At 44.0% G+C, this 17,109-nt stretch overlaps 1 protein-coding gene and 1 long non-coding RNA gene across 5 annotated transcripts in view; one reads left to right on the top strand and one right to left on the bottom strand.

The window, feature by feature from the left end:
- LOC135916415 (uncharacterized) overlaps positions 1-17,109 on the top strand; it is an 88,502-nt gene that overhangs the window by 13,785 nt on the left and 57,608 nt on the right. For 3 of the 4 annotated variants that reach the window (XM_070528841.1, XM_065449760.2, XM_065449758.2), the window contains exon 6: positions 4,908-5,063. In XM_070528841.1, the coding sequence (XP_070384942.1) occupies positions 4,908-5,063 (156 nt within the window). Of the gene's footprint in view, positions 1-4,697; positions 5,064-17,109 lie in introns of those variants that run through there. The other variant, XM_070528842.1, reaches the window with a different exon arrangement.
- On the bottom strand, positions 6,525-15,239 carry LOC135916396 (uncharacterized). Its single transcript, XR_010568918.2, has 3 exons — positions 14,351-15,239; positions 12,732-12,868; positions 6,525-7,613 (listed from the first exon to the last, which is right to left on the bottom strand). It is a non-coding gene; the product is annotated as an uncharacterized lncRNA (long non-coding RNA).

The following is a 17,109-nucleotide window of genomic DNA, read 5'->3' as shown; positions in this document are numbered from 1 at the left end:
TGACATCAGGGCTGTCGGGTGTATGGGGAACTTCAAAGCGACCTCACCACTTTTCTTTTTGCATCCTTTCTGCCTACATTCCCGGCCGTACGTGCATCGTACGTGCAACTTAGACACGAGCTCGTGCATGTGAAAGACCCATTGGAAAAGGACAAGTTCCCAGGCGTGGTGTATGTCATTCCGTGTGCGGACTGTCGATATATCTACGTCGGTCAAACCGGCAACTTCAAAACAAGATTTAAGCAACACATGAATGACGTCCAGAAACGACACGTTGCATCAAATGCCTTGGCCGAACACTGCGCAGCCACATCACATAAGATTAACTGGGAGAAATCTCGTGTGATTGCGAAGGAGCGAAATCATTCTTCGCGTCTTTATCTTGAGTCCCTAATCATCCAAACCACGGCGCACACTCTTAATCGCAACAAAGGCAATCTGTCGCCCATGTATGCCAGGTGCCTTAACCATGTTTTGAGACGCACATAAAAAGGGGCGCCAGCTCTGCCGCTTCTTTCATTGTGAACAAGGCTCCCGTGGGGGAGCCGAAACGTAAATAACTCTTTTAAACCATTTTTGGTCGGTGTCCAGACCTCTTCCTTTTAACTATGCATCATCCCGACCACACGGGCTTCCGTCATACTCTGAACTTCATAAAAAAGAACATCGGTAAGATAAACTGACATAATTATATACACAAAGAATAACATAAGCAAGTAAGCACTCAACACAGAAATAATCACACATTTAGGAAAATCTTCAACTTGTTAACAAAAACGTCATGGTTAATGGCAGATATAATGTCCCTCGGTAGTTTATTCCGAATATATATTGCAAAAGTAATGGTGAATGACGGTACAGATTAGTGGGAGCAAAAAGGGGTGGCACTTTAAATGGGTGATCAAAACGCTGAAATATACTATGAACTGCATTGAGCTAATATTCGCGGAACAGGGTTCTATTATGATAAAGCGCGTGAAAATGTGATACCAATGTTATTAGTTGGCGGTTTTGAAGACAGTGCAATGAAAGTGATTCCTTGGTAACCGTAGCACTGTTGTTTCGCGAGTTTTCTTTTGTGATATATCTTCCTGCTTTTTTTTGTATTGCATCGAGCTGATCGATCAGATAGGTTTGATGCGGATTCCAAATAATGGATGCGTACTCCACCTTTGAACTAACAAGCGTAGTGTATGCTAATAACTTAGTAGCAGAGTTCGTCAAGTATTAGTTACATTTAATGAAGCCGAGTGCTTTGGATGCCTTACTGGTTATGGTATTATAGTGCTCGTTCCAAGATAAATCAGAGGATAAATGAACTCCGAGACACTTAAATGTGGATACTTTCTCAACAGGGATTCCCTGGATCGTATAGTAGTTCAATTCCGGATTAGGTGTTCTGGTGAACGTCATGGCCTTAGTTTTAGAAATGTTAATTTCCATTTGCCACTGGCAACACCAAAATGCGAGTTTGTCGAGGATGCGTAAAAGTAGAAATTCCAAGAACCATACGCGAGCAACTATACGTACCCCCATTGCCTCGCATCATGCACCCCCAACACCACACGGGGAGGCGTAAAGCCAGAGCAAAACACATGAACAACAGTTACTCTAACAAGGAGGCGGTCTTCACCGACGCAGCCCGCTATCGAGACAGAAAGAGTTTCGTGGCGGCAGTTTCGGCGGCACCGAGGCAACCACTTCACGGGCGTCACCATGAACACGGCACATGCCGAAACGGCAGAGGCAGCGGCCATAACACTGTCCCTTACACAAACCAAAGCTACATACCTGATCTGCGACTCGCAAACGGCAATTCGACATTTTGCCAATGGCGCATCTCGCAAGAGGCGTATCAGATACTCCAGCGACATCCCATAGACCAGGGAGAGGCCGACGTTGATAACCGAAGGCATTTGCTATGGATCTCGGCACACACTGGAATGAGCACCCCTAACGAAGTGGCTCTCGGCGTTGCTCGAGGCCTGACTCACCGAGCAGCATCGGAGGAAGAGCCCCCGCGGGCTACTGCAAACGTCTGGGCATGGGAGGAGCGTATAGCCAGTTTTCACGACATCACGGCGCACTAACAATTACAAAGACGCATATACCCATTTCCTCACGCTAAGTTAGACAGGACGCAAGCAGTACACTTCAGACAATTACAAACTGACTCTTCCAGAAACCCCAGACTCAGGCACGCCATGTATCCAGACATGCACACTGCAAACAGATCCACATGATGCGGCGAGGCTGCCACACTGAATCACATGTTATGGGAGTGTCGGGACTTAACAAACAAGCCGGGCAGTGCCGACCCTTCCGTCTCTTCCACCGCCAGCCTTCGGTCAAGCTAGATGACCGCACTGCTCAGCTCTAAACTGAGAACACAACTCTGGACCGTCCAGCGAGTCAAGGAAGCTGCTTCGAGACAAGGTCTCGGAACCGCGTCCGCGGCGGGTGCCCAGACCCACTAAAAAGACGCCGGACTCAAATCTTGTTGATTTGAAAATAAACGTTTACGCTCTCTCTCGAGGTCTACCTGTAATGAGTTCTTGTCTTCGGCGTTACTAATTCGTCTGTAGATGATACAGTCGTCTGCGAATAACCTTATGGTAGAAGAAAAAGTGTTTCCTAAGTCGTTAATATAGATCAGAAATAATATTAGACCCAGGAGCGAACCCTGCGGTACACCAGATTTTACATGCGAAAGTGAAGATGAGTACCCATTCACGTAGTCTGATTGACTTCGGTTGGTTAAAAAATTAGCTATCCAATTTGTAATCCTACTGTTTATGTTAAGATTCGTTAGCTTCATGAATAAGCGGATGTGCGGAACTTTGTCAAATGCTTTTGCAAAATCAATAAATATAGCATCTATTTTTGTCCACCATGAACGGCTTCGCGGAGGTCAGTTACCAATTCGAATAGTTGGGTATCACATGAGCGACCACGAAGGAAACGATGCTGATTGCTAGAGGAGAAATTGTGATCTGATAGAAATTTCATGACGGTGGATGATACGACGTGCTCTAGTAATTTACAACACACGCTTGTTAATGAGGTGAGGCTGTAGCTTGAGACTAAGGAGGGATCACCAGATTTAAATATGGGAATCACGCGTGCGCACCTCCAGGCGTTAGGCACGCATCTCTGTATCAACTGACTTGAAAAATAGCAACCAAGATACGTGATATAGCTGGTTTTGTAAGTTTTAGCAATTTTGCGCAAATGTCATCTGGTCCGGGTGCCGAATTGACAGGCAGACGACCTATAGCGGCTTCTACACCTTCGCGAGTGACTATAAGATCATTCATTGAAATATTTAAGCTGATAAAGCTCAGATCTCGTGGCACGGGGTTCTTCTGATGTGGAAACCGAACAGATAAATGTGTTTAATTCTTCCGCAACATTGGACTGCAGAAGAGGCTCATCATCTTTCGTTATCGACACAAGGGATGATGACGATGGTTTCGGATTTACTAGTTCCCAAAATCTTTCACAGTTGTTTTTTAAGATTTGTGATAAGTCGTAGTTGTAAAACTTTTCCTTCGATGCTTCAATTTCTGCTTTGCAAAGCCTTGCCTGTTCGAGAAAGCATTCCCAGTCGTCGGCAGAGGTCGAATGCTTTGCCTTTGAATACATTCTTTTCTTCTTATTAAAGCACCGCTCAGCATGTGTTGTAAACCACGTGTTTTTATTTGAAGATGTGATAGTAACTCTTGTAACATATCTCTCCTTAATAAGTTCATTGAGCGTCTTTTGAAAGATCTGCCAATTTTCGTTTATATCACGCTCGGAAAAGGTCAATAAAAACTGCGCAGGAAATGTTAGTAGGTCAATATTTAGTCCGCGTACATCCCCTCTGTTGTAATCGTATATGGTTCTCTTTGCATTATGAGGTTTTTAATATTTTATGGCGTACTCGCAGTGGATAACATTGTAGTCACTCATGCAGTCAAGGACGCGTACATACATACTTTGTGTATCTGTAGTCAGTACAAGATCTGGAATGAATCACCACGTGTGGGACATGATACCATTTTGCTGAAACTAAACAAAGAAAGAACATCCAGAAACTGCCTACAAACATGCCTTCTTGCACCTTCGAGGGGTTTGCATGTCGGCCAGTCAATTCCGGGATAGTTAAAGTCGCCTGCAAGTATCATTTCCGATGACGGATACTTGCTTTGAATAATGCTTAAAGAATCATGAAGGCATTCAACAAAGTCGGCTGAAGAACTGGGTGGGCGATAGCAAACCCCGATAACGCAAGTTACAGACGGCGATAAACGGAGTGCGATCCACAATATTTCCAAGATGGGAAAAGTGTCAACAAGATGCGCACTCAACTTCTTATTTACAGCAATTATGACGCCACCACCTCGGGATGTGCTTCTGTCTTTTCTAAACAAGGAAACACTATTTGAAAGCCATAGTTCACTGTCAGCTACATCAGAGCACATCCAAGTTTCGGTGCCAAGGACTATGTCCGCGGAACAGCATTCAATAAAGCCTTGCAGATGATCTTGTTTGTTTAACAGACTTCGGAAAGTTGATACTATATGATTGACAAGGTGTTGTCCCCCTATTATACGACTTCTTCTAATCTTTCAACTCGCCGGGTTCTCTAGTTAATCGGGTACTACGTCATGCGACGTGCTCCTCAGAGCGCGCTAGTTCTAATTTAATTTAACAACATTTCTATACGAGTCAGTTAAGGTTTCGTTTACGAGGAGGAGTCATATGACACCCCAGATTAGACGCGAAACGCGCTCATTCAACTTTGGTTATCACTTGTGAACAAAAAGCATGCAGTCCCGGCTGCTAAATTATGCTGCTTGTATGGCTGGGAGGTGTTGTAAAGCGCTCGAAGCCGTCAATATATCGCTGTCGCCGTGGTGCAGGCGTCCGGAAGCATCATTCCCGCCGAGCCCGCAGGGCCGGAGTGCGCGGACGGTGGCTCGCCAGACAAGGACGACCGAACGGAGGACAGCAAGGTCGGCCGTTTCTTCTCGTGGCGCCTGAAGTGGTTCAAGAAGCAGGACGCCACCGACGCGCAGGTGAGCAATCATCATGAGTCCAGCTGCTGCGGAGCGGCCGCCGGGTAGATCGCTTTCGAGGACGTCATTTTCCGAACGCATTCCTTGGATAAACCCTCGGGCAGGATGGCCGCGTCGCTCCAACGATACGCCACGCTCGACGTCGCGTCACGTAGAGTTGAAATTTCCTCCCGCACGTGATCGACAGAGAACCGCGCTTTCTTTGTGTAGGGACTCAAGCTTTCTGTGTCCGGACGTCAGCGCATGACTATACACTCTAAAAATTTTAACACCCTTAAGGGTGTAAATGACTTGTCCCATGGGTGACACCCTTTTTGGGTGTATTGCTACACCTCAAGCAAAGGGTGCAAATTAACACCCTACAAGAGAAGGGGTGTTAATATGACGTCACCTCACCTATGGGTGTAAAGCTAACAACACCCTTTCTATATGGGGTGTAACAGAGACACCACCCTTTCAATATGGGTGTAGCATGGACAACACGCTTCCAAAAGGGTGTTATCCCTGCAAGTATTTTAGCGTTCACTACAGCCATGTAGTTAATGGGCAGACTAGCTGTTGTGAATGCTGCCTAGCCTTAGCTATGGTACTACCTTGTTCAGTATGAGCCAGAATCTGTGAGGCGTCGTCATATTGCGCTTCTGGTCCGTCATGTGGTAGCATAACGTGCGACCCTTTCAGGCAAACAATTGAAGGTTTCACCATTGCAGCAAGGCACACAGGCCATGCTTTTCGTAATCTTCCTCTGCAGTGATAGTACACTGCCGGTCGGATGCAGAGCGCAATAACAATGCGCGCTGCACTAAGGACACAGGATCTCCCGCACCTTGGTGCACCAGTACTTATAACCCCGTGGAAATAGCACACAGCCAAAAGCATAGTTACATGCATTTCAGAAATAATTAAAAACCTCCACTTTTCTTGGTCAAACATTTTCGCAACACCAGCTCGACCAGGAGGGAAAGACACCACAGCTCGTTGTTGTAGCTCATATTGAATGCAATAGAGCACAAGCAATGCATGGATTGGCGACGGTAACAAGTACAGTACTACAGAAACATATGTTTGCCTGTCAAACAGTTTTTTGCCGTTTTAAGCACACATTTTACACCTCTATTCATCAAAGTTGTCATTTATCGCCACGGGATGCTTCTACTACTACGTTGACACATGACTTAAAGGTAGCACTCAAAGCCAAAGAACAAAGTGCTTCCACGTCGAATCATGTTTCAGCATTTACGAACAAAACAGCATGTGTAGCTGTCCTTGCTGTTCAATATATAAGCATGCACTATTTCCTGAAATGTATGTATGCTCCATTTACTGAAAGATACCTGCTTATACCCAATAACTTAGTTTATTTTTCACCATGTGCTCGCATTGAATATTGCAAAGGCATTGTAAGTTAAGCTACCAGAACAACAATCAGCTAGTCTTAGGTTACCTAATTGAACAACATCATTGTAAAATTTGTGACGAAATGTCAGAAGTATTTATTTCATTCAAGAGAAATGGTTACATAATAATGTTTGCACATTTTAAAAGTAAAAAGGAAGATGAGTAAAACCATACCAATACAAAGACATAAGCACCGAATAATGGCACAGGCTTGCTCAATTAAATGTTAAGCAGAACAGTTTTTTTCAATAACCTCACTACTAAATATCACGTTTTCATTCGAAAAGCACTGCATCTTATTATAAAGCACAAAAATAACCGGTCACATAAGTAAGAACAAGTCTGAGTGTGTCTTTAACACAAGGATAAAAAGTTGGGCGAGTTGGTACAGTAACATGATCTTGGATTGTAGCGCGAAGTGGCATGGACACAGACTAGAAGCAGACAGGATGAGCGCTAACTCTCAACTAAATTTTTGCAAGCTAGTCTCTTATCAAGTATACCTGTAGGCATTGCGACCATTGTGCTCCCAAGATGCATGAGGCATTAGTCATTGCAGAGTTGTAAGGACATGACAATCCTAGGATGATTATGTTCTTGAGGCTTTTTTCCCCACTTTCCATCTTTTGAAACGTGTATACTTTAGTCATGAATACAAAAATGCTACAACTGGCGTGTGATAAGTTTTGCATCTTATTTCCTAGCAGCTCATTGAAACAAGCCACGATGACAAATTTAAATGCTGTTACCTCATCAGACATTCAAATTTCTTAAACACAAACAAAACCAGATAGGCATTAGAGTGAGCATCACTTAAATACATTACACTGGTTTAAAGTTATTGCGCCACTTCGTGCCAGGTAAAAACGTTAGAAACATCAAAAATGTTAAGATTCTACGGCCAACCGTGAAAACGAAATAAAAAAATCATTAAGCTTTCTTAAACGGGTACAGGAGCTTTACAACTAGCCGTCTTGGTGATGGACACGCAGATAGATGGGCAGCCATTCCACTGAGACGAGAATGTTGAGGGCTTCGCATGGAAGTCTGTGAGACACTGCAGAGTAGTTCTTGGTCCACATGAAGGAGGTTGCTTGCATACACGTCTGGGCCACCATACTGAATGCATGGTGTTACCGGAACTTTTTCCCCCTGCATTGTGGTAAAAAAGCATGGTTAAGTTTATACGATATTTAATATGCAAAAAAAAAGAGGTGAGACATGCAGACAGGACACGACAGTAGAGAAGTGAACACGAACGCGAAAAACATGAAAAATTTCATTAAATCGTTTTATTAGATAAAATTTTTATACTATGTGTCATTCATTATGAGGGTTCATAACCGCAACACATTTAATATATAAGCAGGTAGAATTATCAGCTTGGTCAGTTTGTACAAGCTCGTTTGAGGCAAGAAATCGAGTTTCACAAACACAACCTCAACATTCTTGATTGAAAAAGGAACACTTCACATGACATGCAGTCCTGTCAGTGGAAATTGCAGAGTTCAAGAAAAACAAATTAAAACTCACAGACCGATCCTGAAAAAGGAATAAGCACCTGCTACTGCAAAAAGCGAATTAATTGATAGGTTTTAGTAGCACAAGGGCATCTTTGGCCAATTAGCGCCAAGCCTATACTGCAAAAAATAAACTTAGTGCATCTTTACAAAGCAAATATATAAAGATGACTAATGCCTCTCTGCACTACAGTTGCTTTGCTCTAGCGTGAAGTCATTTTAATGCATGCACACGTACATACACATGCTACACCCAAGTGTAACAGCTGCAGAATTAAAATTGGGCATCAACAAAGTCGCAACATTTAACCATTGATCCCAAGCTGTACTAGTGACTGGAGGTAGTACCAATATCGCCAATGACGAGTTGCACTCTTTCTGCCCGATGTTATGCTGCTCGTATTGTCAAAGATGAGTTACAGTCGGCATTGAGGGAAAGCTGCCCTCAAGAGCAGCTCTTATTTTTGTGTTATTTCTAACCAGAGACCAATGAAGTAATATATTTTTAGAATGAGAATGACGCCGAAAAATTGAGTACGCAAAAAATTTGGTGCATTTTTCCGGAATTAACTTGGGGGTTAACGGCTAAAGCGGCAATCCAGACACTAGAACAAGTTTTGACATGTTTGTTACCAGTGAATGCTAGAAAATATGTTGGCATTCTGTAGTTTTGTCCAACAATGCAAAAGGGATTCTTAATAACTGATGAAATAAATGGAAAAGTATCATGAAGTATATTTCGTGAATGTAACGCAGAATCACTCAACTTCTGTTACTATATAATCTCCACTAGATTAACCTGCACTTTCTGAACTAGTTCAGGAGGTGCTGAATTTCACTCCTCATTCCACCAGTTCAACGTGGCAGCACCTGCACGTTGTGATTCGTTTTACTTAGTGCAGGCTTTGTACAGGGCGAGTTCACAGCATTCCCTGCACTTGGCCGAAAGGTAGTGCATGTTTACGCAGCAGGTGTGGTGCCGCTTCTGCACGAGTGAGGCGCAGAAATCAGTTTCATACAATAATTACTAGAGGGAACTCTGACGTTAGTGTCCACAGGAGATCAAACAAGAACGGCTGTAGCAGCATGGCAATTATGAGAAGTACATGGATTTGCCTAAACTTCATCTGTTTGGCTTCAAACGGCTTTGTGACTTTGTAAACTAGTAATTCTCAACAATATACTGTGTAATAAATAAACAAACATGAAAATCGTCCGACGACAGGATTCAGACACAGGAACTCTAGAACAGAAGTCTGATATTGAAACCATTAAGCCACGGAGGCATGTAACGACAAGCGAGTGCAACGCCCTGATGAATTTATCGCGGGCATACCAGTGCCTTGAGACGCTTGGCGCCCTTCGATTTGGCTACCTGGACAAGCTCAATCGTTGCAATTAATAGCAATTGTGCGTGTTGACGCCGTCTTCTGCACTTCGAAGAGTATAGACTGCGCTGAAATTTACGACAATGAGATTTATATAGCGTATAATATACGAAGCCACAAGAACGTCTGAATTCACAAGCACGATTATCCGACAAATCCATGTGCTTCCCATCATTCCCATGGTGGTACGACTGCAGTGCCAGAGTTCCCTCTAGTAATTACTGTAAGAAACTCTATGGCAGAAATAACCGAAGTGCCTCGCATTTTGTTCTGGAGTAATAAACTAAGTTTTGCTGGTCCCATAAATCTTACTGGTCATTAATTCCAAGTTTTAGTGCAGTCACATGTCTAGTAACCAATTGTGGTATTTTGCATAAACATTGCAAAGCCAACTGTGGTGAATGTTCACCCTGGTAAATTGTTTATGATGGAGTAGCATAGACTACTGAAGCAATCTCTGGAAGGCAAGTCAAGTAATTTTCTTATTAGGAGCCTCTAAACAGCATTCGAGCTTATGACACATGCGCCTCAGATATGCAAATATTTCCTTGACTCAGCAAGAAGCAATGCTTCATGTTCCACGAGGCTACCTCTATGAAAGCAGTATTGGTGCTCTCTAAAAACAATGCCACTGCATATTATCCAAATATTTTTCAGGGGCAACAGTTATGCCTGAAATCATGCTAGATTAGTTTTTTTAAACACATGCTCAGACCATGTTAGAAGTGCTTCTTAAAATCCTCCTATTTATTAGACTAGTCATATATCTGTACACAAAGGCTACTAATTAGGTCCCATGCTATATCATCTTAACAAAAACTTCACTTAGTAATACACATGCTATGATAAGATTTGAGACCACATTGAGATACTGAACAAGGTGAATTGATTATATTTAAAATGAAGCTCCTGTTCTTCCAAAGGAGAAGAAAGGATACTGAGGGTCAAAATTTTTCTGAATCACAGCTGGAAGATGCCAGGGAAGGCACGTGGAAACTTATTTGTAATTTTCTATTTAAATGTAGAAATGATAAAGGGAAATGAAAATGGTAAAAAAACAACCAGGCATGGGGGGAGAACGAACCTACAGCCTTTGCATTAGGCATGCGATGCACTAACCACTGTGCCACCGAGGCAGCATTCAACCGTCCACAATGGCCCCTAAGATTGTCGACGCTCGAACACGGCAGTAGTACCACAGTGGTTAGTATATCACATGTGTAATGTGAAGGTTATGGGTCCGTTCTCCACCCACAGGTGGATATCTTTTAATCCACTTTCACTTACCCAGAATTTATCATTTCTATACTTCATATAAAAAAACTTGAAACATGTTCCTGTATGCTTTCCTTGGCCTCATTATCTGCTGGCTTCTTCCAGTTCTGTTACTTCCAACACTTATACATATTCTAATCTGGTAAGTAAACAGTTCTGCATGATGCTGGAATACAATATAAACATTATTGCATGGCAGTGTTATGTAGAATGCCTTACATTGCCCAGGCAAGGTGTATTTATGTCAATCTGAAAAAAAAACATTTCCACTCTAGGCAGAAATGCTGTGTACTGCTGTGTGCAACAGGGTTTAACGAAAACAACTTGTTCAGAAATAAAGCCACCAAACAACGAGGAAACATGAAAACTAGATGAAAATGTGTGCAGTTGCATGTGAAAAATTTAGCACAGCAACAGATAAAGACATAATGAAGGAAGCGCAAGGATGGTTTATTTTGGACACACGAGGCAATATACTTGAAAGATGCATATCAGCTTACACATGGAGAAATATTGTTTATGTAGTAGCTAAACTACGAACAGGCCTAGAACACACTGATACAAGGTGTCGAGCATGTCAATCTTATCATGCCCTTAAGTCAAAGAAACATGGCTGTTTCTCATGATTCGCTACACATGGCTGGATTACACAACTTAGCCACTTCTATATATGCCTTGTAATTACCAGGTGGTCTGTATAACACATGCAAGCTCTAAATATGTACAACTGCAACGTAGCTGGACAGCACCAAGGTAATGTCGTTTGCCATCGTTTTGAGGAAGTGAAACCAATTCTTGCATTTTTCGTAATTAGGTAATTAGTTAACAACGATTACTTAACTGCCCAATATTATATTCAAAGCAAAAGTGTCAGTGCGAAAATAGTAGAGCACCCTGAAAAATTCCCAATCCAGCTTTCTACTGCTCAATAGGTGTAACAAATGTTTCTTTCAAGCTTGAAAGAAGCCAGTGAACACATGCAAGTGCCGTGCAACTAACCGCTCGTGCACCTGAACACCATTTGGCTCCTCCTTTCATGCTTGAAAAAAAAACTTTTTGAAAAGAATATTTTAGAAATTGATTAATTATTTACTATGTTTTAGGCAAAATGCATGAAATAGTGTGACTGCCACCTCCATTTTCGGCGACATGAATTGACTCCATTTTCATGTCCAAATCCAGCTATACATGGTGCGTGTTTTGAGCTGGTTCTGTAATTTAGGCTGGTTTTGACTAATTGAAGCTTCGCACTTTAATAATGGAGTCAGGTTAAAAAGAAATTGGTACATAAACAGTCGCTGTGAGTACTCCATACTCCTTTAACTTAGTGCAAAGTGCTTGTGAGCCAAGAAGTTGGTAGTTCTAAGCAGTATTTCTCATTTTGACCTAGTGTTATAGCCCACTTACTATGATGCCATGGTGCTCAGTCATGCTGGTCCCAGCTTCAATCTAGGCCATGACAGCTGCCCTCCAATGAGGGTAAAATGCAATAACGCTTATGCACTTATATTCAGGTGTACATTAAAGAAGGCCAGGTTCCCAAAACTTCAGGCTGTGACTTTGGTATGTAAAAGCCCATAATTTAATTTTAATATCTAAAGGTGCTTTATTAGGAGCAGGGGCATCATTTTGAGCTTTTACTGCACTGCCATGGCACCAAGAAGCTCTAAGTAAATAAAACAATTTCATAGACAATGTACATATCTTGCAAACATTTACAAACACTTTTCTGCATGCACCTCTGTTGCTGTTATATTTAGATCCGTATGCCAAGGCGGGTTATGATGTTAGAACTTGTTTAAAACTTGTTTTTTTACCGCTTTAAAGTTGTTGGTTACCTTGCATCTCATTGTGTGTCGAACGCACATTTCAGTGCATCAATTTCTTCAGAAAGTGAACTCCTCTTTATTTATTTGTGCATGCAAAAAGGGTTCAGAAGAACTGCTTTCTGAAGGTCTGTATAAGAACAAAAAACAATTCTATGTAGGCTGCACAAAGAGAAAGGATTGGTTTGTAAATATGTTATTTAGTTCTTAAAAAAAGAGGCAGCTGTCAGTATTCTGTTCCAAAGTAAAAATTGGCCCTACATGGCTCTGCTTCAGTTTCCGATGTTGATGGTCCATTCGGGGGCACTCAACTGATAGGCTGCACTTTGGCGATGTCGGGTGTGCTGTCACCAGGCCCAAGGTCGATCGACAGCCTCACCAAAAGTCGAGTCCAAACGCTATAAAAGAAATATCTCATCATTTTGCTATCAGTTTTGTCATCTTGCGTGTTTCACACACGGCCGTCAGTGGAATATTTCGTCACTTGGATACTGAAAGAAATTCAAGCATTTTCTGGCAGCCAAGCTGATGATGATGATGTGTGGTGTTTTATGGCGCAAGGGCCACGTTTGGCCAAAGAGGGCCATGACAAGTGGTAATGTTCACGATGTATTATGGAAGATGTAACTTGGCTGTAAACTGGCCTAAAAATTGTCGCTGTAAAGTGCGTAAAATCTACGTGCTATAAAATTATGGCGATGACTAATGACAAATAGTATGAACATTAAAATCCATCGTGGAAGAATGATGCAAAATAGAAAATATATAGGATGGTAAAATTACTTGGAGCACTGCTGCCTCGCCAGAGCCCTTGAAACACAAGGGCCTAGAGGCATGTGCTATACGAAAGAGCTATCACAGCAGCATCCTCTGAAGAGAGGACGGCAGCCAAGCTGAATACACAGTAAATGGAGAACATTAAAGAGCAAATGCAGTTGTCACATTAGATTGATCAAGTACAGCAGAAATGGAAAATAAATCAGTGATACTCTGTTGGCTTTGAATGCAAGAAACGTAAAAACAGGAACTTGCAGCCACGCCACATTGAATTTCCCGCGTTTGCTACACCTCACAAGTTTGGCATCGTCCGGTACTCGGGGATAATAACCGCTTAAAATCAAGATGAACGAGCGTCGGCATAAATTAACAGGATACTTAACCAGGCAATATTGGCGCATAAAACAACTCACGTAGCGAAGCTACTGTCAATTACCCGATGACGCATCTGCGGGCGAATTCAAAAAGGAAAGAGTTTCACTTGTTTCACGCCTACTAAGCTAAGACAGAATTCGAGTTTCTTACTAAACTATACTGGATATTTACGCTCCGAATAAAACGCTGGAAATTTTGTTACGTCACATTGCATACGTATGAAAGTGAGGAAATTGCTTTTGTTGTATTCTGCCCAGACGGCATGCAGCAGCTACCTCTCATGCAACAAAAGCACGGAAGTGGTACTCGTGACACCGAAAACAAGCATATACAGCGCCAACGTTACGCCCCTTGGAGTTGGAACTAAGCACGATAAAGCCAGTTAGTTTTCTAGCTTTCATAACGCCATGAACACGACCAAACATCGAGCGAAACAACTCTCTGCTCTCGAAAATTATTACCGCTTCCATTTATATACTTATCGCTGCCACAAGCAAAAGTCAATGGGCTAGCTGTCCACAAGCCGCAGATTAGACTGACAGCAACATATTACGGTAACGTAAAAGAATTTCCACGCTAACTTAGCAGCCGCGGTGTGCTCTAAATGCCAAAGTTCTCGTTTGCCGCTCGAAATTCACACCATGATGACGGGCACTGCATCTTTCACATTAAATATTGCACGCTTTGCGCCGGAGCTCAATAGGAGGGCGAAACGCATTTGCATGTACCTGAAATCCGCATGCCGGAAACCCGTTGACGCTTCCGAGAACAGGGCGCACAGCCATACACCCGTACGGCGGCTTGACTTGGACGTGAGGCACTTCTACCAAACATTTCACATGCGACATGCTTCACACCAATTGCGCGAACACCAAAAAATGACACAGGCCGCATTGCGACGCCGAGCAGACCTGCATCCACCGATGAGCTGCGTGCGCGGATTGCAGAGAACAAAGCCATACAAAACGTTAGGCGCGAGAAGATGGCGGCTCTCGTTGCGAAGACGAAGCGAACGAAGCAATGACGCGCGAATGAATGTTGCCAACTGTTGGTTCCGCGTTATGCCGGCGGTGGTGGCTTTAGTGGCGTGTGTTGCGGCTGTCTAATTTTTTATTTCTTTTTCCCAAACAGTATAATTAAGATCAGTTATTTGTTTGAATTTTTAACTGTGTCATTTGGCATTATCTTTGTCTTTTTATGCTATTAAGCGGCCAATTAGGGCCTCCCAGGTTCGCGCGCGCCAGCTGCGCGCGCAAATCTCAGAGGCCATAAGACAACTCGTTAGGAGATGCCGTTCTTGTCGTTAACGTTTCATCATCGTTTCTTCAACTGAGATAGGTAGTGTCCCTTTTCCCGGGGTTGGGAGGGGGCGATCAAGACGGCATCGCTCCGCGGGGCGCCGAGGAGTGGGTTGGTGTTGGTTCTTATCGCGAAATTCGCGAACCCTGCGATTTTTTTTATAACGTAAGCATTTCTATACTTCTCCAACAAGAAAAAACATCCGTCCGTCAGTCCGTACCACACGATACGTTTCAAAATAGAACCCGCAACAGCGAGTGAATTCACCTTCGTGCTAGCTCTCGCTTCAACGCGACCGAAGCGGCGAGAACACTGCGCTCACGAAGCTCTCAGCTCATGCCGCACTATGCGCTTTTCGCAGAAAACTTTCAAGATAGGTGTACGCGCGTCTGTTTTCAAAGCGAAGTAAACGGTGCGAACACAGCGCGGGAAGGTTTCAGCAGTGGGCACACTCTGTCCACAATGCAGTTCGCTTTCAAGATACGGTTCGCGCGGCCGTGCCACAAGCAGCCGCCGCCGGAGAACGGTTGATAATGGTTCGACGCGGATGAGGAGGGCTAAAGAGCGATAACAGCTCAAAACTAACGGAACGTCACCAGCGCGCCTGGCCCCGCCACCTGCAGTACTTTGCTTGCGCCGCCGACCAGAGCAGCTCGTGTCGCCGCAGCACTGTCGCTTATACTTGTCGGATCAAGTCTCATAACATTGATAACGACATGGACTGCGTGTAGATGAGGAAGAGTCACAATGCTTACGCACACTTAGACAAATCCGAGAGGAGTTCCGGTGTGATTTTTTTTTTTACCGGAAATGTACAGTCAGCGGTGGGACCCAGAGTTGACAATGCCTGTAAGAGGGGTGCCAAGCTTTTTTTTTTGTGAGAGTCTTGCCCAGCTCCCAAAGATCTGCTCAAGCTAAGACTTGCTGATGGCTGTATGGGTTTTTTTTTATTGTCGCATGCCCTCGAACCGCCACAGATCCTACAGTGTAATGGCATTAGAGCAGTATTCACGTGCAAAGGGAAATGCAGCCGGTAATTGGGCTGCCTAAGGATTGCGGCCCGGCGGCAGCTGCCCTCCCGTCCCCCGTTTCCGTTGACAAGTTACAGGGAGGGGTCTAGAGCAATCTTACACCCTCTCCCGACAGTGGCGTAACCAGAAAATTTTTTCGTGTGAGGGGGGGGGGGTCCCAATTGGCCGTGGAGGGGGAAGGAGCGGGGCCATTGCCATAGCAGCAAAAATTTTACTGTTAGTGAGCGTTACAAGTGCCCGGCGTGCCCCACTTGGCTACGCCGCTACTAGCCCCCCTCCCTCCCCCCCGCGCAATCGACGCAAATCGAGCTATCAGAACGTGCATGACACGCATGCATGACATAACATGAATGACATGCCGCGAAGATAGCATGGATGTCGTCACGTCATCATCATCATCAGCTTATTCTGACGTCCATCGCAGGACGAAAGCTTCTCCAGCGATTTCCAATACGCCTGTCTTGTGCTAACTGGTTCCACGTGTCTTCAAGTTTCCCAATTCCATCACGGCCACATTATTCTCTGCCGTCCTCGACTGTGCTTCCCTTCCCTTAGCACCCATTCTGCAACTCCAATAGACCAGCAGTTCTCTCCCTTACGCATTGCAATGTCTGCCCAGCACGACTTCTTCCTCATAATGTCAACCAGAATATCATCTATCCCCGTTCGCTCTCTAATCCACATCGCTGTCTTCCAGTCTATTATCATCATGCCTAATAATTTTCATTGCATCGCTCGTTGCGCGGCCCTCAACGTCTTCCAAAGCTTCTTTGGTAACTTCCAAGTTTCGGCCCCATACGTTACTAACGGTAGAAAGCAATGGTTAGCAGTAAGCTCCCTGGTCATGACTTAGTAATGCCTGCCGTAAGCTCTCCAGCTAATATTTTATTTTATGCGAAGCATATTACGAGAGCTCAACCCAGCTCCTCAGGCGCGGCGGTGTCGCCTTCAATACCACGTGACACCGTGACGTCACGACAGAGGAGAAACGGTGCTCCAACTCGCGCCGTCGCTCGCGGCGTCGCGGCGGTATATAAGCAGCTGCGCTTGCCTCTGCTAGACTCTCACGAGGTGAGATGCCTCCTGGAGACAGAGCTGCTCGTTGGAATGAGAAGCGAAGGTTGCGGCGTACTACAGAGACTGATTTTCTAGGTGGC

Source organism: Dermacentor albipictus, unplaced genomic scaffold, assembly GCF_038994185.2.
Source record: "Dermacentor albipictus isolate Rhodes 1998 colony unplaced genomic scaffold, USDA_Dalb.pri_finalv2 scaffold_15, whole genome shotgun sequence".
NCBI classification, from domain to species: domain Eukaryota; kingdom Metazoa; phylum Arthropoda; class Arachnida; order Ixodida; family Ixodidae; genus Dermacentor; species Dermacentor albipictus.
Note: the sequence above shows the minus strand (reverse complement) of the source record. Positions and strands in the feature narration are given on the sequence as shown.